The 24,527-nt window shown below is 47.0% G+C and overlaps 3 protein-coding genes and 1 long non-coding RNA gene across 4 annotated transcripts; 2 read left to right on the top strand and 2 right to left on the bottom strand.

Moving 5' to 3' along the window:
• Positions 1-2,084: 2,084 nt before the first annotated feature.
• Positions 2,085-4,433, bottom strand: SMIM19 (small integral membrane protein 19). Its single transcript, XM_032186224.1, has 3 exons — positions 4,261-4,433; positions 4,036-4,160; positions 2,085-2,975 (listed from the first exon to the last, which is right to left on the bottom strand). Exons 1-3 carry the CDS (start codon positions 4,431-4,433, stop codon positions 2,908-2,910), a joined length of 366 nt encoding a protein of 121 aa, XP_032042115.1. The 3' UTR covers positions 2,085-2,907.
• A 5,452-nt stretch (positions 4,434-9,885) lies between these two features.
• On the top strand, positions 9,886-11,404 carry LOC116489169. The gene is made up of 3 exons (XR_004253247.1): positions 9,886-10,128; positions 10,238-10,425; positions 11,346-11,404. It is a non-coding gene; the product is annotated as an uncharacterized LOC116489169 (long non-coding RNA).
• POMK (protein O-mannose kinase) lies at positions 11,395-13,226 on the bottom strand. Its single transcript, XM_032187344.1, has 2 exons — positions 12,877-13,226; positions 11,395-12,329 (listed from the first exon to the last, which is right to left on the bottom strand). Exons 1-2 carry the CDS (start codon positions 13,153-13,155, stop codon positions 11,556-11,558), a joined length of 1,053 nt encoding a protein of 350 aa, XP_032043235.1. The 5' UTR covers positions 13,156-13,226; the 3' UTR covers positions 11,395-11,555.
• Positions 13,227-13,313: 87 nt separating this feature from the next.
• HGSNAT (heparan-alpha-glucosaminide N-acetyltransferase) lies at positions 13,314-24,454 on the top strand. Its single transcript, XM_032186341.1, has 17 exons — positions 13,314-13,559; positions 13,655-13,788; positions 14,202-14,323; positions 15,232-15,301; positions 15,858-15,927; positions 17,022-17,128; positions 17,579-17,655; positions 18,251-18,281; positions 19,184-19,344; positions 19,860-19,975; positions 20,665-20,786; positions 21,071-21,197; positions 21,343-21,429; positions 21,874-21,951; positions 22,085-22,155; positions 22,285-22,397; positions 23,403-24,454. The coding sequence occupies exons 1-17, from the start codon at positions 13,314-13,316 to the stop codon at positions 23,582-23,584; spliced, it is 1,914 nt and encodes a 637-aa protein (XP_032042232.1). The 3' UTR covers positions 23,585-24,454.
• The last annotated feature ends 73 nt before the right edge of the window (positions 24,455-24,527 follow it).

The following is a 24,527-nucleotide window of genomic DNA, read 5'->3' as shown; positions in this document are numbered from 1 at the left end:
CTTTTGCTGCTGTCGGTAGGACAAGTGGTGCAGCATGAGCTTCCTCTGAGGGACTCGCAACCAGTCTGCCAGTTTCAGAAGAGAAGTTTGAGGGCATCCTCAGCAGCACCTGAGCACCACACTGCTGAAATTTCTAACTGCTAGGGCCAGGAGTTACCGCAGCAGCTGCTACACGCTGTGCTCTCAACTGGTCCCGGCTGGCACAGGCCAGTTCCTACTATCCGGGCACATAACACAGACCGGATTGAAACTCAAAGTGTTTGTGGCATGGTGGAAGGTATTTCAGCACAAAGCCCACAGGTTGCAGAGTCTGCAATGTCTTCAGCCTTAAACACAGCTGCGCTCATCATTTATACAAACCTAAGACCCTCTTGAGCCTTGTCATTGGATTTACGAAGCTCTATCTGAAAAGCTTTGATCCTCTTCGCAACACTGAGTGCAAAACCTAGCCAGCCGCATTTCAGCGAGGAGCACAGAGCTGACTCTTCCACCACTTAACAGAAGACTATAATTTTCACATAAGATTATAGAGTCATAGTTGTAACTCTGCTTGAAGACTGCCTTTACAAAGATCTGACTGTTCAGCAGCTCCCACGGGAGCAACAAAGCGGTCAGATTCTCAAGAACATCCGAGATTTACCTGACAGCTACTTGCTAATGCTTTTTTACACTACCTTACAGATGCTAAGTTTTAACTGATCTGAAAGCCTTCCCTCACATGCCTTGTGCAATCAGACACCATTAAATCTACATACTGTAATAGCTTTTTTTAAGAGTATTGTGTAAGCTAGAAATATTTGCCTCTGTACAGCGTTCTTGAGAACAAACATGACTAAATATAACTTTAGCACAATTTTTTTTAGAGGTCATAAGCTTTCCCCATCCAAGATATCTAATAATTGAGAATAAGCAAAGACTGAGATTATGTTCTTGTGTACGCCTCAAAGCCTGGCTACTGTAAATTGGCACATACAAAAACCTATTGTCTCTGTGCTGCCTGCAACGTTGTGAACTAACAGGTAAACATCAACGCAGACATCTCTGAGGTAAAATATTAAAAGTTACACCCTGACTGCACCTTCTGTCCCACGCATACTGTAAAACTGGAATGTAACACCATCAATAAGACAGGGTGCAGAGCTGCTGGGACAGAACTTCAATAGATGCACTTCACAGGACCACAGAATGGGTTGGGTTGGGAGGGGCCTTAAAGATCATGTAGTTCCACCCCCCTGCCATGGCAGGGACCCCCCCCCAGGCCAGGCTGCCCAAAGCCCCATCCAGCCTGGCTTTGGGCACCTCCAGGGATGGGGCACCCCCAGCTTCTCTAGGCAGCCCGTGCCGGTGCCTCACCACCCTCTGAGTGAAAAATTCCTTCATGACGCCTCATCTAAACCTATCACTGCGCTCCCTGCCAGCCCCTTTCCAGCTTCTTTTTTTTTTTCCACTCGCGTCAGGGGGAACGCACCACTACCCTCTCCGCTCACACGCGGACCTCCAGCCCCGAGCAGGGGCTCGCCGTGACCCTGCCGAGAACATCCCCGTGCCGGGGCGGGCAGCGTTGACTGAGCCCCGGCCGCCCGAAATCCTCGCCATCCCCCCGACCCCCCCCCCCCCCGCCGCCCCACTGCGCTTTTCTCCTCAGGCCCCTTCCCGCCTCGCCAACGGCCCCCGCGCGCGCCGCCGCCGAGGGGAGGGGAGGGAGGGGCGAGGGCGGGGCGGCCCCACTCACCGCGCGGCGGGCGCACTCCGAGCAGCAGCAGCAGCAGCACCGCCAGCAGCAGCAGCAGCAGCAGCAGCAGCAGCAGCAGCAGCAGCAGCAGCAGCAGCAGCAGCCGGCGCGGCCCGGAGGCGGAAGCCGCCTCAGGAAGTGAGGTTGTGCGCTGAGGGGAGGGCGCTGTTTCCGGGGAGGGGGCGCGGCGGGACGAGCCCTGGGCGCTGGCTGCTCCCCTACCCCCCGGGGCCGCCATTTGGCGAGGGGAGCTGCAGGCTGTGGGGGATAAATGGTCTTTATTCCGCCGTGCTGCGCTCGCCCCCAGCCCGTTCCCGTAACGCGTAGGAGCGACAGCACGAGACGCCTCGGAGGGGTTTTCGTGGTTAAGAGGCTTTTATTAAAAAGTCGTTTCTTTAAATGAACCGATTTCATGATTTACGGGGGGGGGAAAATAACGGAACAGGGCGTGATGTCACTTCTGAATGAACCCTATGCTTTTTGGTAGTGTTTCCATTCACACAAATGCTTACAGACAATCCTACTCTTTAAACCAATTTGACCAAATTTACCTAACTGCCATTGCTATGGCATTACAGTATTTGCTGCAGTGTCTTTTAGACCTGCGTCTCACCGCGTACTTCTTAGTTCTGGGAATGTCTCAAAGACAGGCTCACAATACTGCGCACAAACCAACGCGGAGATCACAACCTGCTCCACGGCCAGCACTGCTGCTGCTGGTCAAAGCTCTCTGCCCTCGTTAGGCGGTAAGGCCACAGCATCTTCACTCGCATTTACTGAATGCATTCAGCAAATTCAATGCATGATCAAGGAACCAAACAGTTTCCTGGTAGACAGGTCCTGCCTTACTTCCTCCCAGGTGCTGTTATCAGAGACAGCAGGAGCTGATTTCCAAGGTGCTGGCAGTAAACATCAATAAGATGGCACTTCTTTACCCTCGGGCTTCTCTGAGCAGGTCTGTCCTGTGTCTGCTACTTTCATGCCAAATATTTCAGTAGGCATTCAGTTCACTTCAGGGGGCTCGGAGAAAAGCTACCAAGATCAAAGCTTTTAGGACTGCCCCTTTTCCCCCTTGCCTTCAGCTGTGTATTGATTAAGAGGCATTGAAAATAGCTCCACACTGACTCGTATTATCAAGGCTGGAAATAAGTCCTGAATTCCTACAACTGTTGGCGTCACTCCACTGACAGCTGTACACTTTCAGTCTGTTTTGGTGGCTGCTGCTGCTGTTCGTACTTCCGTGCTGAAAAAAAGAAACACTGATCAGTGCAAATCACACTCATCATATACGTGTACATAAACTTATGTATGTGCATGAGTACATATAATACATGTATATAGATAACAAGCAATAAATAGATTTAAGATCCAACAAAGTAATTTTGCAGCTTTGGTACACAAGGCCTGGTCTCAGTCACCACAAGGAACTTGTCCTTTAGCATGCGCCCTTTGAAGATCTGAGCAGTAGTGTCACAGCAATATTTCTGTACATTAATGGCAAAAAAAAATAATCCATTCAGATCCTTTCATTAAAAAATAAAATTAAAGCCAATGGTTTTAGAAGTACTACAACAGGCAGCCTGAACAACTCGTTAGTCACATAGCAGATCTGCGCTCATCTCCTCCACAGTATAGGAGCCACATACTAACATTTACTTCAGAAGTAATCTAGTTAGCAAGGCAAAGGAGGATCAAAGAGTTGTGTGTGGTGCAACATACAACAAACACCAACAAGCATTCATTCCTCTGCAGGAAGTATGCCCTTTTTTTGTTTGCACAGAATGCAGTGGCCTGGTTTAAGACTCTTTCTGTTTAGAAGGCAGTTTCACCTCATATTTCTTGCCCATTTTCCATCTAGGTGTGCATATATGGCAGAGGTGAAGCACACACGGGTGTTTTTGTGAAGTAGGCCTGTGGAATATCAGACCCACAGCACTCTTTCCCATCTCCATCCTGACATCCAGCAAGATGGGAATTGCGGCACTTGGTGGTATGGTAAAATTCTCACTTATTTTCAGCGTGTGAAGTTAAAATACTCTATTCCCCACACAGTGCTCAGCAGTTTTACAATTATGTCCTCTTTTGGGCCACATTCACCTTAGGATTTTTTACCGTCAAGCCCAGCTGTGTTTTGACAACCGTTCCCCCGCTCTGTTCTCCCTCACACCTCAGCCCGGTGCCCTATGCTCCCGCAGGACGCCCATGCAAGGGACAGCGGCCCCACGTGCCGCCCCCACCACTCGAGGACACGGGCTCGGGGCCACCCCACGCGGGACCCACCCTTGGCCCTACAGCACCCTCACCGATGGAGTACATCTCCAGCTGCTGCCGCAGGCGGATCTTCTTCATGCTGTCGTAGAAGTTGGGCTCGGGCGGCGTCTCCGCAGCAGGCGGCAGCGTGAAGATGCGCAGGATCCTCCTCTTGTTCCTGCGGGGCAAGGCACGGTCATGCGTGGGGCCGCCACGCACTCCCCCCCTCCCTCCCCTTTCTTTCCCTTTTTTTTCCCTTTTTTTTTCTCCCCCCTCACCGCCGCGCGTAGACGAGGAGGGCGAGGCTGGCCAGCACCACCAGCAGGTACACGTTGGTGGCCTCGTTCCAGGCTTCGTGCACCGAGTAGTCGATGGCGCCGCTCTCGCCCAGCGCCGCTGAGGCGCCGCCGCCTCCCGCCCCCCCGGCCGCCGCCGCCGCAGCCGCCGCCATGAGGGAGGCGGGCGGGGGGAGCCCGGCCGCTAGGGGCGGCGCGCGGGCGGTGGAAAATGACGTCGGGCCGCCATCTTGGGGGGGGGGGCGTGTGCTGCCTCATGGCGGTGTCCTGCGCCCCCCGCTACGAACGGTCTTCGAGTGCTTGCACTTCTCTCATAGCTTGGGTTGCCAAAGTGCCATAGCACTTTTCAGATTTTTTATTGATTTATTTATTCTCCCTGCCGAAGCGGGAGCTGCTGGCTGTGCGGCTTCTGGAGGAAGAGAGCTTACTCTATGCTCTATATGCGCCTAATGCCAAGAAAGCACAACTACCTGATTATGCTTTGGCAAAAAAAGAGGGGAGCAGAGAGACCGTTTTGGTGCAGAAATTTGAAAAGTCATCTGAAGCGCTTACTGAGATGCCCATTAACTAGGCAGGCAGAGGATGTCCTAACACACGCACACTCATTTTCTTTGTGCTGCTTCATGTGGCACGACCGAGCCATGTTCGGCTAAGTGTGCTGTCCCTTCTCTGCACTGCTTCATATCTATCTCTGGTCCTGATACTTCCTTTCACCATATCTTCAGATACCACAACTATTTTTGTTTTGACATAAGTACTTTTGAGGGCATGATGGCACCTATCCTATTTCAAACGTTCAGGATGAGTCCGCTTTGTGCCCAGGAAGTACCTCTGGTCCCATACAGATTGGAGGAGGGGATATAGACACCTCACTAGGATGGGATCTGCTATACCAAAGTCTGACCGGGTGGGGAGAACTTCATCCTTTGGGTACCTGCTTTCTGAATGCAAGATGTGCCCAGTCACCCAGCTTCTGTGCTATGGGACAGATGGATACCAAGGGGCCCCAGGTCAGGACGTAAAGGGGTAGGAGATGAGAACATCCAAAAATAAAAGGCTAAGTCACTGTTATCATGAGAAAAGTTTCTTGCCCCCCATGGAGTGGGAAAGGAGAGTTGAAGAACATCAATTAGACATAATTCTAGGTCATTAAATGGGGATGGCACCCGCGCACAGAACTGTGGAAACCACTAAGAAAAGGAGCCTTTAGTTACGAAATATGACTCAAAACAGTAAATTAAACCCGATTTCACAGGGATTTTAAGCAGTTTCTCACAAAGCTGAGGTTCTTTGTTCATTTTTTTAGTATGTTTAACTTTCTGGTTCACAGGCCTGGCAAAGTGCAAATAGCATGGATCTTCTTTGTGTTTCACTACTACCCGTACACCTCACTTCCAATCAGGCTTCCTTGTACTGGGTGTAGAGAAGGTACATTTAAGCTCTATTTTAAGGTGCTCTTTGTGTTAATCCTGCAGCTTCACCCTGGACACCCCAGGACTCAGCACCCAGGTTCCTTCTTGATGAAACCAAGGCCTGTATCCACAAAACATCACGTCAACTCTCAGGGTTTTCCTCCAGCACATAGGAATGGACTCTGGGTCACTCAGCAGGTGCTTGCTTTCTTTGAGTTAATTAAACGCTCAACTTAAAGCTCAGATAATCCACCCACCCCTAACCTAGAAGAGAGACAGAAACACTTTCTTCCCCCACATATCCCTCTGAAGTTAGCAAATGTTAAGCTGTGGGTAGGACGGGGTTAGGTTGTGTAGGACGGGGTTAGGTTGTGTAGGACGGGGTTAGGTTGTGGAACACAATGTTTGCTGCTGTGGTGAGTATAACAGCTTTGCAAACTTGAGAGCAAGGAGTGATCTCTCACTTGCTGGCCTTCTGCAATAGGATTTTTGGGTGTATAGGCCTTCAGTATGACTTTCTTTAGGAATCTGGCTCAAAATCCAAAGCTGGTAGACTCCAAAGCTGGGTTAGCTTGCCTTGGTACGTTGTCCTTTCCTTTTGTAGCCTGGGCTTTTCTTTTAGACTTAGGCTCCTGAGCACCTTCAGAAATTGGAGCATAAACTGCTGTTGAATTTGGTCAGAGCAAAGTCAGGCCTTGTAGTTGTAGTTGTGTGCCATATGTGACCTGTCCTTGCAGATTATGTAGTTTATTTGTAGTTTGGATGAGGTGGAATGGAACAGCCAGTCCTGGGGCATGCTGCTAATGCAAGAGGAGGACATTAGTTATTTTCTGTTTCTTATTCTAAAGCTTTTAGAGAGCAGACTGTAATTTTGTGCTATGCCTGTGTAGCCTTTGACCTCCAGCATCCTGGCCTGTGATCAAAGCATGTCGGCACCAAACTAATAATAATAATAATAATAATAATAATAATAATAATAATAATAATAATAATATATGGCATGTCACAAGCTGTTCTGACAAAATTTAGCCAGTGGGGACCTAAGCTCAGTGGCTTGGTTATTAGCATTGCACAGTACCAAATATACCTTTCAGCTATAGTGAAACTACACAATCTCTCACAGGAACCAGCTCTCAGGGGAAAAAAAAAAATGGATAGCTTCGTGATTTAATTTTTTTTAAATCCCTGCTTTTTCAAAAGTGGGAACTTTGATCATTCCATGGAGAAATCTATCCATAGTCCCATAGAAACACTGAGAGAATTGCTGAAAAATCTTCCAACTCTACAGGGAAAGAATTCACTTTCTGAAAGTCCTTAGCATTTACCAACTATTATAGATTTGACTGAAAGCTGCTGAACATTTGACAGCTTTGCAAATCCAGTTACTTCCTATACAAAATGTGGATGCTGGAAACAGAAAGCTTTCTTTTCAAAATTATGGCCAAGGAATCTGAGTGTGTCTGTATATAAAAAATATATAATTTTTAATGGATTTTGAGTTACCCTGGGCTAAACAGAATCAGAAATTGCTGAGACATAAATATCATTGTAATGCAAATATATTCACCATTTAATCCTGATAAATACTGGATTATAGACTTCAGAACACAGACTGGCAATTATTGGAAATCATGTGGTCATCTCAAGTATACAGTATTTCAATTAAAATAAAACCACAGAATCCTTTTTCTTTTTAAAAAGTACCATCTACCATATAATTTATTTGGTTGAACTCTACAAATATATGCATTATATCATGCTAGAAGAACTTGAGAACCACTTTTTTCTTGTTCCCAGGGTCTCTCAACTATTGGTAAGACATTACAGTCATAATGATAGAATCAGTTTACAGTTGCAAGTTCTGCCAAATATCTCACAATTATATTTTGTGAACAACACTGCCTCTGTTTCACAGAGATAATGATCTGATATTTTGTTTATGTGGCACCAAAGGAAAACATTGGTTTAGCATTGTGATAGAATTTCAAAAAGTTGGTGTGGTATTCTAAACTTCTGATACATTTAATAGTTACCACTGCATTAAATACAGAGTAGCAGAGTAGCATGGATTTTGAAAGTATCCCTCAAAAAAAAAAAAAAAAAAAAAAAGGCTTTATTCAATTAAATAAAGATGTGCCCACTTCATGTCTTCAGCATGTACCCAGACCTCAATAGCAGCTGGTGTGGATCTGCATACAATACTGTCTACATCTGATGGTGTTGAACATGCAGTAAAGGCTGCTCACCTGGATTCCTGGATTTAGGATTATAGGACTGTTTTTAGGATGTGACCTGAAACTTGCATCACACAAATTGAAACACACTACATCAAACTTCAGCTACAAGGAGCCTGCTGCTAGCAAGCAGTTTGGAAAAAACAAAATAAAACAAAACAAACAAGAGAAAGAAAACACACACTAACCAGCATAACCTTGACAGTGCTATTCTTTGGATGATCTTGAGGAGAAAAAGAAAGCAGTGGGCCCAAACTGAATCTGATACTCTGCTCTGAGACAGTTTCCATTCTGTGTCCTGTGGTACAAACCATACCCAGTAAGCCCTAAACCTTATTGGGAAATCCATTGGGAATTTGTTCTGGCAACTGTGTAGGACCAAGGGCAGAGTGAGTGGAGCCCGTACCAGCAGCGGGACCTGGTGCCCTGACACAGTTGGCATCAGCAGCCAGGTTGTCAGCAGGCTCAGCTGGCACGTCCTCGCTCTACCTGACTCCTCTGCTGCTGGCACAGCAGTGCCCCATCTGGGGAGCCAGCAGGTTTCCAGCTGAGACCCTGGTGCTATTTCTTAAGTCAGGGAGACAGCTTCTGCTTTGGTTGTCTCTCCGGCTGGCTGGGCTGGGCAGGATGTGTTCTGGGGGTGGAAGAGGGGGCATTGCCCACCAGACATAAAACAGCTGCTTGTACCGAGGCAGAAAAGCCTCCAGATGTTTGCCAAGGCTGTCACTGATGGTGAAAACTGGAACAGACAGAAGAGAGAATTAGGCAGAGGGGAGGCAACTGCACGTAGGGCTGTCCTGCTTCTTCTTCCCTTTCCACGAACCCTTGCCTAGACTCCAGTTAAGGGAAAAGGAGCTGGAAACGAGAGAAGAACAGGGTTCATGATATCTTGAGATAGTGGAAGGGCCTCAATGGGAACAACAGAAAGAAGAAGAGCCTGCAAACTCCTCTGATTTTACTGAAAGGGTAGAAGGAGGTGACACTCAACCTCGGTTGAGGTTGGACCAGGCTGTGATTAAAAAGGATGGTAATTTACGCAAGAAGGGGAGGTGGCCCCTTCGTGTGGGGTGGCTCTTCTGACAGCCCTTACATCTGTCTTGGTACTACGGGCTTGAAAATGCAAACACAATGCCTTCTTTCAGGGGAATATTGAAATATGATAGCAAAGGGCTGGCTCCAAGGCCAGATCCTGGCTATCTTTGGGCATGAGAGACTGCAGCCGCTAACTCGAGCTAAGCTGACCTTCGTGCTGCCATCTAGTGTTCCCCCGTAGACAGAAACGACATCCCTGAAACAAAATCCTAAAGTTTCATAACGCTGTGTTCAGAAAAATGTAATTTATTCTTGCTGAAGTACAACACACAAGCTGAGTAGGAGGGAACGGGGAAGAGATGTGGAGGACCCAATGCTAAGGGTGAATGTTTAGAGCAACATCATATTTTTTTTTTAATTTGTAACTATTTCACCCAGGCAAGGGGTTATCTTACCTTATCTCCAAGGCAAGATAATTATTCAGAACGAGAATTTGTTACCATTTATTGTTCACTCTGGGAAATTAATAAGGCTGCTTGCAAGGCGCAACAGAAGAGCAAGAATCCAAGCAGAAGCTTAACTGAGAGACCAGCACGAGAAGCCCGGCAGGTTCTTCTTGTCTGTCCTTGCAACTGCCATAAAAGACAGACAGCGTATTTACTTCCCAGCCATCAGGTGCCGATTTTTCTTTCAAGTACACATAATGGCTTACAAGAGGTAACGATGCTTCTGGGGACATGCAAAGGATCTGACCCTTTTCCCTTCAAAGTTTGATCCCTGGTTTCAAGGACCTACAATAGGTTGCTTTTCCAATTGCTGCACATCCTGGCTTCATGCTGGAACTGTACAGATCTGATTAACCCTATTAATAACTCACGGGATGGATGATATAATTACAGCAGAGACAGCATTCTTTTCTCCTCATTTTTTTTAAGGTGTTTTGAGTCAAAGTCCAACACAAACATGAAGCATCCAAAGTTTTTGGAGACTGCAACTTCTGAGCTTTGATTCCTGACAACTGGAGCAGGAAAACCACTAGGAAGAGGTCTGCTGGCTAGGACTGCACAGCTGGAAAATGGCAAAAACAGCTAATTTAAGAAAATAGACTGCCTACTGGGAAAGGAAAGCCACAATGCCTTTGAAGGAATCCTGTTGGCATTATTTGGCATCAGGTATGAATTTTGTAATTTGCAGGGCAGTTTCCCTATTTACAATAAAATTGTGGTAGCAGTAGAACACATGCATTTGAACACAATGTATAAAAACTGACTGTTTTCCCAGGGCAGTTACAACTTTGCTTGTTTAGATGAAGAGGAATATCAGCATGGCAAGGAACGGAAACAAACTCCTTGGCAGAAAGGACAGTGTACTTCTCTGCTTACAAATCACCTCTCAAGTTGACAACAGGAAAGTTGTCTCAGGCCCTAACATCTTTCAGAGACCTTGTCCACGGAACAGAAAGTCCTCAGGTGTGTAATGGTAATTCTCCTTTTTTTTGTTTTGTTTTGTTTTGTTGGGTTGTGTTGTTTTGTTGTGTTGTGTTTTGTTTGTTTTTTCACCAAGAGAACAGCTAAATCCTAGTCCCACCAAACAGGGTCTACTGCTGGATTAAGGCAGCATGATTCTCCTTCTCCAGCTGTTGGTACCAGGCTGTAACATCCATACTAGTACCAGAAGCTTTCTCCTAAACTCACTGAACAAAACAAACAAACAAAACCTAGCCTTTTTTTTTTTTTTTTTTTTTTTTATTCTGAACAGAGTTCAGATTAAAAAATGAATTAAAAAAGATCCAGAGACTCCCGTGTTACAGTTTTGTATCCAGAGGGCCTGGCTGAGAACACTATGAGGGCAAATGCTTGAAAATCAGGGCAATGCATCTTTAAGCAGTATCTGCGGGATCTGCATCATCTGCTTGCTTACAAAATAGTGACATGCCGTTTAATGGGGCATGGGGCCCACAGAACAATCTCTGTAAGAGCAGCCTTATTCCCCATCCAGCAGGGAGGCTGGGCACAGTGGTTGGGAATCTGGCATCAGGGTTCACCAAAATCTGAAGTGAACTGAGGTACTCATTTTTGAGTGACCACTGCTTTTACTCCGTAGGGAAGTGAGTGAGGGCTTTGTGGTAAGACATGGGCCAAAGCCACTGGAATCAGCGCAGATCTTGAGAGGGGCACGCCATGGTCTCTGCTCCCCAGTCCTGTGCCAATCAGTTTAACTTGGCCAGTATTTCTTTTTTAAAGAACTTTTTTTCTGTGAAAATGTTTTGTGTGTGTGTGTGTATTAGGAGTTTTCATGTAAATGTCACAAAAGAAAATTTCTGTTTCTTCAGAGACCAATTTTACCCCATACTCATGAAACTTAATTTCTCTCCCTAATCCTCTTCCAGTGATAGATCAAACATGTAAATGGAAAACTTGCACAGCACAGCTCCAGCATTGGGTGGATAACTTTTAATCAAAAGGTAAAAGTACAAAGTTTTTTTTTTCTTTTTTTTTTCTTTTTTTTTATCTTCTCAGTTTCCAGGACAGAGGTTTTGCCCTTCAGGCAAGCTAAATAAATAAGATCAACTTCAGTCTACCGTTTGTCTCATGATTCATTATAACATTTCCCTAGTACCAGGCATGGCCACCTCCCGAATCAGCAGAGTTAAAACTTTCCTGTAGGTGTCTAAGATCTCTTGGGCAGAAGGCCTTTTGGCTGGGTCCTTCCTCTTACATGCTGCATGGATGTCAAACAAATGCAGTCGCACAATGTCACTCCCTTCAACGTGGCCCAAGAAAAAATTGGAGACATCTGGGATTTTCCAGATGTCTGTTTTCTCATCATAGGGAGGCATGAGGTCATCATCGAACGGCACATCCTCTCCATAGGGCCACCGCTGCTCGGGAGCTACAAACTCGCCCTGCAGCTCACGATGACCACACTTCACCAGCCTGCCACTGCTCTTGTTCACGAGAGGCAGAGCATCCAAATCATTCACCAGGACGTGAAAGTCACTTGTCAGGAGGTACTGAGAGAGCACCTTGTCCAGATCATTCGAATCGCACATCACTAAGGTGCCCAGAGGGCTGCTGTGCAGGTAGCGAATGATGCTCACGTAGTCTATGGCAAGCATCAGCCTGCGATGCCAGGTGTTCATGCCCTTGTATTTGGGGATGTGGAGAGTTTCATTCAAGCCCCTCAGGGAGCCTAGAGGATGGTACTCGGTGAGGATTGTGAACTGCTTCTCACAGTAGCCAAGCAGACGAACAACGTGCCTGCTTTGTAGTGCTTTCAGCATCTTTAGTCCATGGAGGAAGTCCTCCTTCAGCTCTATGTTGGTGAGCTGTGACAGAACCACTTTGTTTTCCTTCCACTCAGAAAGAAAGACCTGAGAACACAGAAGAGACAAGTAAGACATGCGGAGACACTTCGTACACCATCACCATCTGCTGCTGGCCTGCTAGTGACTGCATGGTCACAACTACCAACTACAGTCACCGGCACAAGTCCTGCACTGATGCCCAACCGTTACACCGTGAGCTTCAGCTCTAGGTTGGCTGTGTACCTGTCACAGCAAGCCCTTCCTCACGTTGTAATTACAACACATGATGGATGCACCATGATTTCCTGGGTTTTCTTTGGAATGGGCAGATGAATTAAATGATTGAGTGCTTTCATACGTGATTTCAAGGTGTGGTGGCCAGCCTTGCTCTGCCACAGCCACATCAGGCTCCGCAAGCACTGCGCCCATCCCCGCCGCGTGTCATTCGGTGCGAGCGAGGTACCTCTTGCCATAGGCCTTAGGATGTCTGCAGCAACTAGCTGCTGTGAGGGCAGTTACACAGCAGCATGGGCATTAATTACTGAAATTAGTTAACAGGGAAAGCCTTTGCTAGTTTACCCACTGGAGAGAAGAAAAGAGAGACCCAACTCACCTTTTTCACGGCTCCCTCACCAACACACTTGAGCTTCCTGACTTCCCTATTGATGGCTTCGCAGGAGAGCCAGGGGGAACAATTTTTCACCGAACCCAGCCTGAAGTACCCGAAAGGGCAGAGGCTGGGCTCCGCTTCGGCACGGCCGGACGAGCCGCGGAGCTCGCTGAGGTAGAGGTAGAGCAGGGCGTTAAGGAGCAGCACCAGCAGCACCAGCAGCGCCGCCGACGCCTCCCGGGGCGGCGACTCCCTTTTCGCCGAGTGCGGCTTCTTTTCCATGGCCGCACCTCCGGCATCGGACCCAGAACCGACAGCCGGGGGCTCCCCGGGCCCGGCCGGGCTCCCCGGGCCGGCGGTGGCCGGGCGGGGAGCGGCGATGGCGGTGTCGGAGCCGCCCCGGGGCGGAGCGGAGCGGAGCGGCGCAGGGCGGCCACAAAATGGCGGCGGCGCTGGCTGCGGCCGTGGCGGCGGCGCTGGGCGCGCTGCTGCTGGCACCGGGCGGCACCGAGCCGCCTGGGGATGGCCCCGCAGCCGCCTCCGCCTCCTCCTTCTCCTCACTCTGGGGGGCTGCGGAGCGGTGGAGGCCTCCGGGGGTCAGGATGGATCAAGCCCTGCTGCTGGTCCGCAACGAGCTGCCCGAGCAGGGCCTCCGCCTGCTCGCCCGCTGCGGTGCCTGCCACAGGGTGAGGGGGCACGGCTGGGTGCTGCCCGCCATGCAGCCTGCCCGCCATGCAGCCTGCCCGCCGCTTCGCCTCCTCACCCTCTCCTTCCTCCGCAGTGCGCCTACCAGCTCCTGGCCGTCCTCCCGCCGAGAGGAGACGGGGGCCCGGGCAAAGTGGTGGTGGTGGTGGACACGCAGCACCCGCTCAGCCTGCTGCTCAGCGGCTCCCTGGCCGGCAGCGAGCTCTGCAAGTATGTGCGCAGCCCCCCGGGAACGCCGCCGGCCAGCCTCTGGGTCGTCGTGGGGCTTGGTTTGCTGCTGGGGTTTTTGTGCCTCCAGCAGTGCGGCTCCTTCGCCTCTTTCGTGGCTGTGGAGACCTGGAGTTTGGCCATCCCGCAGCCACTCCGCCAGCCGGTCACCGTGCTGTAACGGGTCTAGGCACAAGCAGGATCCAGAGCTCTGTGTGTGGGGCCAGCCTATGCCAAAGCCTGGTTCTGCTCGCAAAGGGACTGGTGGTTCAGGATGATGGGCGATGCCACAGGGGGAAGCGCATGTGTTGGGCTAGGGGAGGGTGATGCTTGGCTTACAGCCCCCCATGTACCACTATGGCACCCGCACGTAGTGGTAATAGCCAAGCAGGTTTCGTTTCTTTTATCTGTTGCAGGATTCAGTATCATTTTGGAGAATTTGGCAATTACTCCCTGGTGATAAAGACCCTAAGCACAAGCACCAAAACAGTTTCTTGTGATGTAGTCATCAACGAAGGCCCCATCAACAGTTACCTCCGTATGTAACGTTCTGCTTTCCCCTTTCATTCTAGAACCTGCATGTCTCCCAGCAAAACCTGCTTCGTAAAAATGCATTACTGAAGATGTGTCTTGGGCCTGCTCCTCTCCTCTCTCTGCATCTTGCCTCCTTATGTTTTATATCCCAGCCTCAAGGCCAGCATCAGGCCTGTTTGCACAAGGCACTGCATGACCACAACCTTTTTGGAGCAGGGATTAGCCCAGAAAAATTGGGGGGTATTTGTCCAGAGGGAGATGTTTTCATTGTTAGTTCCTCTTTCCCTGCATGCTTTTGAACATACACAGGATCCTGGTTCTTCTTCCCTCTGTCCTGTTTGTCTCACAAAACGGGAAATAAGCCGTACAGTGTTTGGATTTCTGCTTCTTGTTGTGCTTTTAATTTTAAACCTCATGTCTTGCTTTTTTGTTCATCATTTTTTTTTCCACATCTGTTTTGAACTCTTGCCTTTGTCTCTTTCCATCATTGTCCTTTGTATTAGGTTATACTTCTGTCCAGTTCTCAAACTGGAAAGAAAAACCCTCTGTGCTTGCAAACTCAGTTTATTACCTTCTCCTGTCCTCTTCACGTTGAGGCTGTTTCTAAATTCCTAGTTTCTTCGTTAAAACTTATGGCACATCAACTCTTTCCTCACCACTGCCTTGTGGTGCAGTGTGGATTCATTTAGCCTTTTTTATGCCAAAATTTGCAGTCACTAATCACTAGCCTCTTTCTGTTTTGTTTTTCTCTCTCTGGGTCTTAGGCTGGGGATACGTATTGTGTGGAGAAAGTGGCGTGATGGGGGTGGATTGGGCTGGTTGTCGCATTTATGTCACACTTGGCCAAATCCTGGCTGCTGAGTGGTGGCGGTGTACAAGACACAGAGTTGTGTTGTTCTCTCTTTCGTGTAGCTATTCTCTTTGCTTTCCTGGTCTATATGGGAATCCTTGCTATCCTGATCACCGGGCGCCTTGTTATGAAGTAAGTGAACAGCACTGTAACACCTCCTTGCGTGTGAAATGGGGCCACCAATTTAAAAGCAGGCATCCTAGCATGGTAGCATTTTGAAGTCCTTGCCTGCAGATCAGGTATCTTGCAGCCATGCTACCTCGTGTGTAGAGCAGTTGCTGGAGAGCAGCTGACATTTGCCGTAAGCTGATGCACACCCTGCCTCACCCTCTGTGACTTGTTCCTGGGCATAGCCCTGAATCAGCAGTACAAGGCCATGGCACCTAAGCGTCATAACAGATGCAGCTGTTGGTCCTGTGTACTGGGTGACGTGAGTTGTCCCTGCCTGTGAACAACCTGAGAATAAAGGTCCCAAACCTGAGCTTGTGGCAGTGTCGTCAGGTAACTGGATTTAACTGGGGTCACAGGTACTGGCTGCACATCAGTGTTACGTATGTGAGCTGGGAAAGCAGGAATAAAGGCTGTCCCAGCTTTTGATTTGCACTGCTAAACAGTTGAAATGAAGATGAAATTGACTGTAAAGTGCCTTTTGTTTTGTTTTGTCTTTTAAACTGTTACTAATTTTCAGAATTGATCCAGTCAGAAACTGGGTTTACAAGAAACTGAACCCTAGGGAAACGGATCGTCTGATTAATTCTGTGAGTGACCAAATTTACATTCTGTAGTATTTCTGCCTCAGAGTAACGCATGCTATCTGGGCATCTGGGGACTCATTTATTAACAGTCATTCTCCCTGCATGTGTGTTCCCTTTGGCAAATCTTATACTGGTACCAGACAGGCAATTTTATTTCAACAGAGTGCTGAGCAGGGTTTCCAGACAAGCTTCATGGATTTCTAACAGAGCTCTTGCAAGTCTTGAACATCCAGCTTTATGCCCTCTTTAGTCCCCTTGAAGGAAATGTGTCAGTGAAAACATTGTCCCCATCTGATACAAGCAATACAAGGGCAGGGAGGAAATACCAACTTTTGTGTTTGCTTGCAGCACAACAGGAATTTTGGTAGGAGCTACACCTAAGATTTCTCTGGCTGCCCTAGAGCTGGCATTTTTGTGGGCCCTGTTTTGTACTAAAACATAGATGGATTGTTGCTGTCTGGGCTTCGCATCTAGGAGGTCCAAACCTGCCTGGAGTCAAAAGAGCTGGGAGCAGAGCTCTGCAGCAATTCTTGTTGTTTACCTCTGATTATCTGTGTTACAGCAGTGTCTGCTTCTTTGTGCTGTCATTGGAGCTGATCAGAGTGGTTTAGGGAACTGGACTGGAAAGCAGCCAGTCCTGCTTTTAAAAGGATTAATTTTCTGCTGGTTTAGCTCTCTAAACTTGTCTCTGAAGTGTCGGACAAGTGCCGATGCAGTGGGATGGGACTGATCCTGTTGATGAGAGTCAGCAGCTGGATCTGCTTAGCTGTGCTGTAAAGCAGCACTCACAGTGCCGGCAAGTCTGTGGCTGATTTGGACTGGACCCAGCTCTCATGAGTCTCAAACACAGGCTCTTTTCAGTGGATTATTATTTCCACCCTGGTCAAAGGTGGAGTGTGGAGCATCTGCATTTTTCTGTCAAATACATGTATTGCAACACAGGGGAGCCACGAGGAGGTTAGAAATAGCAGAGAGGGGAGTAAAAAGAAGAGGAGGATGGGGACAACAAAGACAAAGGCAGTATGCAGAAGTTTGCATTTGCTGACCCCTGTTCCATAGGCAGCTGCTGACTTCGTGTGTCTGGTTCGTTCCTGTAGGAGCTGGGATCCCCAAACACAACGGACTCCGTTAGCAGTGATCCTGCCCCGCGTTTGTGGAGCACAACCTCTCGCCAGCGCCTGCGTTCCCTGGACACGTTCCGAGGGTGAGCATAAGATTTACCCTATAGCAGCTCTTCCAAGGGGAACTAGATTTTTCCAATGATGGATTGACAGCGTATGGAAATACACAGCAGAGCAACAGACAGATCAAGCACGTCTGTTTTACTCAGAAGAGAATCAAGGTTTTAATTCTTGGGCTTTCTGAAACACTTTGCCTTTGATCTAGTTTGAGGAAACATTAAAGTTGTGGTTCAGGGTGGAAGAGAACAACATACTTTGTGTGAAAGCACTGTGTGAAGGAGCTAACTTCGGTTCACCACCACCCATGACTGAAATGCTGCTTCCTGCTCAGCAAAGCTGGAAGCCTTGTACATAATCTTGCTTTAAAAATAAAATAAACCAGATATCACAGTTAGAAATGTTTTAATGGGGTAAGCATTAGCTGTGTGTTCATACATGTATTTAATCAACATGATACTTTGTTGTCTTTTTAGGCTCTCTCTTATAATTATGGTGTTTGTGAACTATGGAGGAGGAAAATACTGGTTCTTCAAACATGAGAGTTGGAATGGTAAAGTACAACGGAAGCAGTTAACTCGTGTTTTAGCTATAGCAATATCTAGATACGGTTACCTGCTGCAATGTGCTGTTGCTTAATTGAAGACTAGGATGCTCTGCCAAGTTGTATGAACGCAGTATCTGGATCATCAGGGAGAAGCGATATACACAGTGATGGGATAATATCAAATCACAATCTGTTTGTAACCTTTTGACAGTTTCATATCTTTACCTTTTAAGAACTACAGTCATTAAACAGTCTGGTACTGTGGCCAAGCCCACGGTGCTTGATGCTCTACACATACCATGCTGTGCTTGGCAAGCTGATGGGAAGGGGTCAGGCAGTGTGTTGCCCTAGTGGAGAATAGCAGGGATCCCATTCCCAAAACCTTTCCTGAGACACAGTTCTGACCCTACTTTTGGAGAATAGTAAAAGCATTGAAGCAAGATAATTAGCTCTTTGTAAGTTTTGCTTATAAAGTGTTTAGATACCGGGGTGTGAAAAAACTGCAAGCAGCCAGCCATTCCTCTGGAAACTCGACAATAATGCTGTTAAAATTTAGGGAAGGTTTGAGGTAAATAATGTGTTCCTTCTTATTTCTTTGTAGGATTAACAGTGGCAGATCTGGTTTTTCCATGGTAGGTCTTCCTGAAGAATAGTATGTCAAGTGATGTTAAGGGTTGTAAAGGGAACATTGCATGCGCCTTGCCTCCATGTGGAAATGGACTTGGAGGAGGGAATTTGCATTTAGCAGCTGATGGGAACTAGCCCCTCCTGATGACAGCAGGGTCTTTATGAACCAGTAGAAGAGCCTTTGGCTGTCCCACATTCTCCTTTCTTTCCCTGTGCAGTGGCAGTGGGAAGCCTGGGGTTGTGCTGCCAGTGGAAGTGCAGTATTGCCTTGGAGCCCACTGCCACGCTGCTGTGTTGAAAGCTGTTAATTTGGCAACATTCAAAGCTTGGACTGATGATGAATGTGGATAATAAGTGTATCCGGAGATAAAACAATCAAGGGAATTTTGGATTAAGCTAATCTCTCTATAACCAGATAATGATTCCACTGGGGAGCAATTATCCCATCTGCCCCTAGCATGCTTCTCTAAAATACGCAGTGGTTGTGGTTATTCTTGGAGATGGGAGCTGGACTGGGGCTGTGTGCCTAAGCTAGAGAGGAGGAGCAGGTCAGTTCTAAATTCAAATCATAATTTTGCAGCTTGTGCTTTACTCCTCTGAAGATGCTGATTTGATTTTAGGTCATGTAATATTTTGGTGGTGTATACATTGCTGCAGAAAGGCCATTGCTTTCCTGAACTTTTTTTTGTCCCAGCTGGGCAGTGAAGGAGATGGAAAGGCCCCTTTGTGCAAGCTCTGTTGTCTAGAAATTCCTCGCAATCAGAAGAGATGGATTTGTCCAGTTTCACTCAGGGCACACAGATGTCTGTTGGGCCAACGTGGGCTACTCCGTTAGAGAGTGTTAGCGTTTGCTGCTGTATGTGTGAGATATTTCCCTGCTCCATTTCCCACCGGCTCTCTTCTCTAGGTTTGTGTTCATTATGGGCACGTCGATATCGCTGTCACTGAGCTCCATGCTGAGGTGGGGAAGTTCCAAGCGGAAAGTGCTCGGGAAAATCCTCTGGAGGAGCTTTCTGCTGATCCTGCTGGGAGTCATAGTTGTGAATCCCAATTACTGCCTTGGGCCACGTAAGTGCAACTTACTCTCTTCCCATTTTCCACAACTGTAGGGCCAGGCTGATGAGAAAACACAGCCTTGCTGTACTGACCATCAGAACAAGGACAGTTCAGTGATGTCCTGTAGAGTGCTGTTCAGTTCTGCATTGCTGATTTTTCCCATCAGGTTTTACTGTCAGAAGTATCTGGTCAGCTAACGCAGGCCAGTTTGCTTCTCTGTTATGCTTTTAAAAATGTTAAGTTAAAATAGGGTTCGTAAAAATCATCTCATCCTGTAAGAGACTGACACCATTTTCTCAGAATCTCAGATCTCTTGATCCCTGTGCTGGGCAGTTTGTCATCTTAGTGTTGACTTTCCCAGGGTTATATTTTACAGAAAATGGGGTGGCAGAGTGGAGGTGTTCCACCTACCTGTGGGCACCGTGGCTCTCAACTCTGCCTGGGGAAGGGTAACTTAGTTTTAAGGATACAAATATTTACGTTAGAGCCTGTGTCTGCCCCTCTTTCACATTGCATGTGTTTTCCAGTGTCCTGGGAAAATCTGCGCATCCCTGGGGTGCTGCAGCGGCTGGGTCTGACGTACCTGGTGGTTGCTGCTCTCGAACTCCTGTTTACAAGAGCTGGGGCTGACAGTGGGACCTTGGTGAGTCACAGGGGGAGGTGACAAATGATACTGGATCCAAAGTGTTTGGGAGCTTTTTCTCTCGTTCAGGTACAAAGAACACATGAGAAACAGAAAACGTAACATCTCTGATGCATTGCACGGCATGGCTTGGTGAAAACCTCAGGGAGTATGCACCCTTCAGTGTCCCACTCTGCATTTTATCGCATCTAATTTTGCTTTATTTGAGGATTTCACTGATCCATTCTGATGGTGCTTAGAAGCAGGCACTCCCAGGCACTCTTGATGACTTTCCATTGCCAAGGGACCTGAGGGACAGGCATCTCTTTGCTGAGTCCCGTGGCCTGTGTTTTGTCCAGTTAATTTTGGCAGTGGTTTTTCACAGCAGGGGAAAGTAATACTGCTTTTTGGCTTTTCTGGAGTCTGTTTTCCCAAAAGGCTTTTGTTCTACTCATGAATCAAAATTCCTTTCGACATTTTCCAAGCTGAAAAACATTGTGGGCTTTTGTTTTGGTTTGTTCCCCCCCCAAATAACTAAGTGTCTGGAAATCATTTATGAAAATGAAAGGTCCGTTGGCAGAATCCAGCTCTGCAACAACAACAGCTCCCTCTTGTATCTGGGGAGCTGCCTGTCAGGAAGTACAGGATGTCCCCAAAGGCATCTTTCTTATTTGCCAGTTAATGTTCCCCCTTCCCTTCGTCTCATGCAGGAGATGTCATGTCCTGCTCTGCAGGATATTCTACCCTACTGGCCCCAGTGGATTTTCATTCTGATGTTAGAAGTGATTTGGCTCTGCCTGACCTTTTTGTTACCCGTGCCAGGCTGTCCCAGGTAAGACTCAGACTACTTTCTCTGGGGCATCGGATTGTTTTCCTCCTGCCAGCTAGAAAATATATTTTTTTAGTAAAGAAAGGACAGAGGAAAGCTTTTAGGGCAGCAGGCTCAAGGGAAGCGTTTATCATATTAAAAAGCTTTCTTTACTTTGGTACTAAAGTACGTGTGTACCTCTGGCCAGGGAAAACATCTAGCATTTACTGGGCTGGGCTGGTGGTCAGCTGCAATTCAGGTAGAGAGTGCCAACACTTAGTGCCATAACCTCTTTGTTTCTGTCCCAGGGGCTATCTTGGTCCTGGGGGCATTGGAGATTTTGGAAACTATCCTAACTGCACTGGAGGAGCAGCTGGTTACATTGATCGGCTGATTCTTGGAGAAAACCATATATATCAGCATCCCTCTTCTAGTGTAAGTAGCTTTGGGTTTGCAGGCTACCACCAAGTGCAGCTGTCAGGAGAGGCTTGGAAAGACAAGCGTGGTGTGGAGGGGGGTGGCAAAGAAAGGAGACGGGTTGCTTGGGTGTGCTCTAGTAAGTAACTGTTCTCTCTTCAAGGTGCTCTACCAAACAACAATGCCATATGATCCTGAAGGGATCCTGGGGACCATAAACACCATTCTTATGGCGTTTCTGGGACTGCAGGTACCTCTTTTCTTTCTGGCTGTGTCTTGTAAAGATTTGAAGGAATCTTGAAAGTGGGGAGGCAATGTGGTTTATTTATGGGTGAGACTGGCTCTAACAAAACCTTTTTCAGAGCAGTGCTCTCAGGCCAATTTAGCCCGAGGTGAGAGCTACCCTGTATTAACCTAACAAAGCTGCTCATCCCATTATTCTCTATCATAGGGAACATAGCAGGGAAGGGAGATGAGGTGCACCTCTGCTTGGTGGGTTGGAGTTAGGTCTTTCCCCCATCTGTGTAGATTCTTTGCAGAGTTTCCATTCTGAGCTTTTCAGACCCTTGGCTGTTGTAAACCCTACTGGTGCTCCTTGCCTTAGCCCAGGTAGCTAGTGGCAGATAGACATGGCTCTCAACATGTAGTTACGTTTACAGGACTTAATTCATTTTTTGTATTCTGTTAATATTAGGCAGGAAAAATTATCTTGTCCTACAGAGACCAGCACAAACAGATTCTGAGTCGGTTCTTGATATGGAGCATAGTAATGGTAAGTCAGATATTTCACTTAACACAGTCTAAGTATCACTGGATAGCTCTCTAATAGACATATTTTTATTCAACACAAACTTTCTGAAATATGTTGCAGCTGTTATATAAACTTCAGCAACTTTCTATTCTAGGGAATTATTTCTGCTATCTTGACAAAATGTTCTAAAGAAGAAGGATTTATTCCCATAAACAAGAACTTATGGTAAGCAAAGAGCTTTTAGTATGACTTTGTTAGAGTGTTATTTTACCTAGGAGAAGGTTTTTCCTTTCTTATATTGCGAACTGTAAGCATCACATAATTCTCTAACCTTTCTACTGAAAACGCGTGTAGGTCTACATCGTATGTGACAACAATGAGCTGCTTTGCCTTCATCCTCTTATTACTGATATATTACCTTGTGGATGTCAAGAGACTGTGGTCAGGTGCTCCGTTTTTCTACCCAGGTCAGTAAAATCACAGCAGGAAAAATATTTCTTCCTCTTCTTTCTGAACTATCCTTTTACGTTTTGTGCACTTCCTTTGTCTTAAAGGAGTTGGGATGTTGAATGAGGTACCCTGAAGGAGGCCAAAATTATTAAGTTGAGACAAATTTTTGCATAGAATTGGAGACCAGGCAAGAAATTTGAGAGATGAACTGCCAGTGTTTAAACAAGGGCTGGAAGCTGCTCTTGCCAAATGACTATTCTAAGTTTGGTCTTGAGTTCAGGTCCCAGGGAACAGCTGCCCAGCACCAAGAAAAATACCACAGCTGGCTCAGTTGGTTTGGACAGGACTACTGAGACTTAGCTAACCTAGTGGGAAAGTCAGAGGCCTGTCAGCAGAGCAATACCACTTCTGAAGATCTGGAAGACGAAATCCCCTGGGCAGCCGCGTAGGTCCTGTCTCTGCGTTTTTAGATAAGCTGGTCTCCCAAAGCATCCCATTGTGGCTTTGACCACACTGGGCTCGTGACAAACATGTGAGGATAGAATGTGAACCCACAGCAGAGGGAACCTTTCTGCAGCTTCGGTATCTGGACAGGAAAATGAGTAGGGTGATGGCACAGTATCATGTCTCCTACCAGAAAACCCAGAGCCCTGAAGGGCAGTCAGCATTTGTTTGTAAAGGCAATAGATCTCACCAAATAGTTTGTCACTCAACCACGCTGAAGACAAAAACTGATTATTCTTGTCAATAAAATTGCAGGAGCACTAATCTGGTTATATTTTCAATTTAGGATATAGGTTATCTATGTTCCTTTTCAATACCCTTTTGGAGGGGTGAACCCCTCAGGCTGTGTTTGAAAGCAAACACAAATGCATAGCACCCTCGGGGCAAGGAGCAGAGTTGTTGTGAGCTGTCGTTGTCTCAGTGCCACTGTTTCATAAGCCTGGCATGCCTCTGCCTGCTTATTCTGAAGCAAGCTCGTACCTGCTCTTCCAGATGGCGTGACCTGTGCTTATTTTCAGGAATGAACTCCATCCTGGTCTACATTGGACACGAAGTGTTTGAAGACTACTTCCCTTTTAAGTGGAGGATGCGAGACAGTCAATCCCACGAGGAACACCTGACTCAAAACCTCATCGCAACAACTCTTTGGGTCATAATATCGTACGTACTTTACAGGAAAAGGATATTCTGGAAAATCTGATGGAGGTGGTCAGGGTGAAGTCAGCCTAGATGCTGACAGGGCAAGCCTGAAGCGTTGCCACTTCTGCTGGGCTATATTACTAAAAAGGGATCAGAGTTCAAGTTTACATTTCCATGGACATTGTGATCAGGACTTTTATGTGACTTAAAGGACCACATTTTAGTATTTAGCTAAAACTTACTAATCTGCGGCGGTTGTTCTATTTCTGTTTACTGTATTTTGTAAATATTTTACTGATCTCCCTCTTTTGTACAGAGAAATTGAATATATTGCAGTAGATGGGTATTTAAAGAAAGCCTGCTGGCACTCATGAAAGGAACTGGAAGGGATCTGGGTGGTGACTGCAAGGGATTATCAGAAGGGACTGTAGTGATAGTCATTACCAAAAGTAATGGCACCCACAGTGAGCAGTGTGCTGTGAGCATTCCTTTGTGCCATCATTTGGTCTGGGATCAAAAGCCAAAGCCTGCTGCCAGAGATCTCTTGTAATGGGTTATTAATTGGCATGCTGCTGCTGCTACAGGTTTAGCAGTCCACCTATGCCTGTGCTGGGCCTTTGTGTTACATATCTAGCATGAATGAGGTCTGAGTTTCACATGCTACACTCTTGAGAGTACAGAAAGACCACTTCCTATGCTCTTTATATAATCACTTTGTTAATATTGAAGTTCGCTTGGATAAAAACTCTATAAAGGGATTTGTGGGAGGGTTCTGTATCTAAAAGCCAGCAATACAGAGAGAATTTGGCCAGAAAGTAAGAGGTAACAGACCGGTTAAATTCAATGTAAGATAACAACAGATCTTGGAAACTCAGGAAATTCATTTATGCTGTGTTTTCCAAACTAGTGCCAATAAAAAGCCTGAAATAAATACCTTAGCTTCTGTGTGTGTGTATAAAGGAGAAAAGAATTAAGACACATACCTTAGTGTAATGCTCTGGAAA

The sequence above is a fragment of the Aythya fuligula genome, chromosome 4 (assembly GCF_009819795.1).
Source record: "Aythya fuligula isolate bAytFul2 chromosome 4, bAytFul2.pri, whole genome shotgun sequence".
Classification (NCBI taxonomy): Eukaryota; Metazoa; Chordata; class Aves; order Anseriformes; family Anatidae; genus Aythya; species Aythya fuligula.
This window is presented reverse-complemented; position numbering and strand designations above follow the sequence as displayed.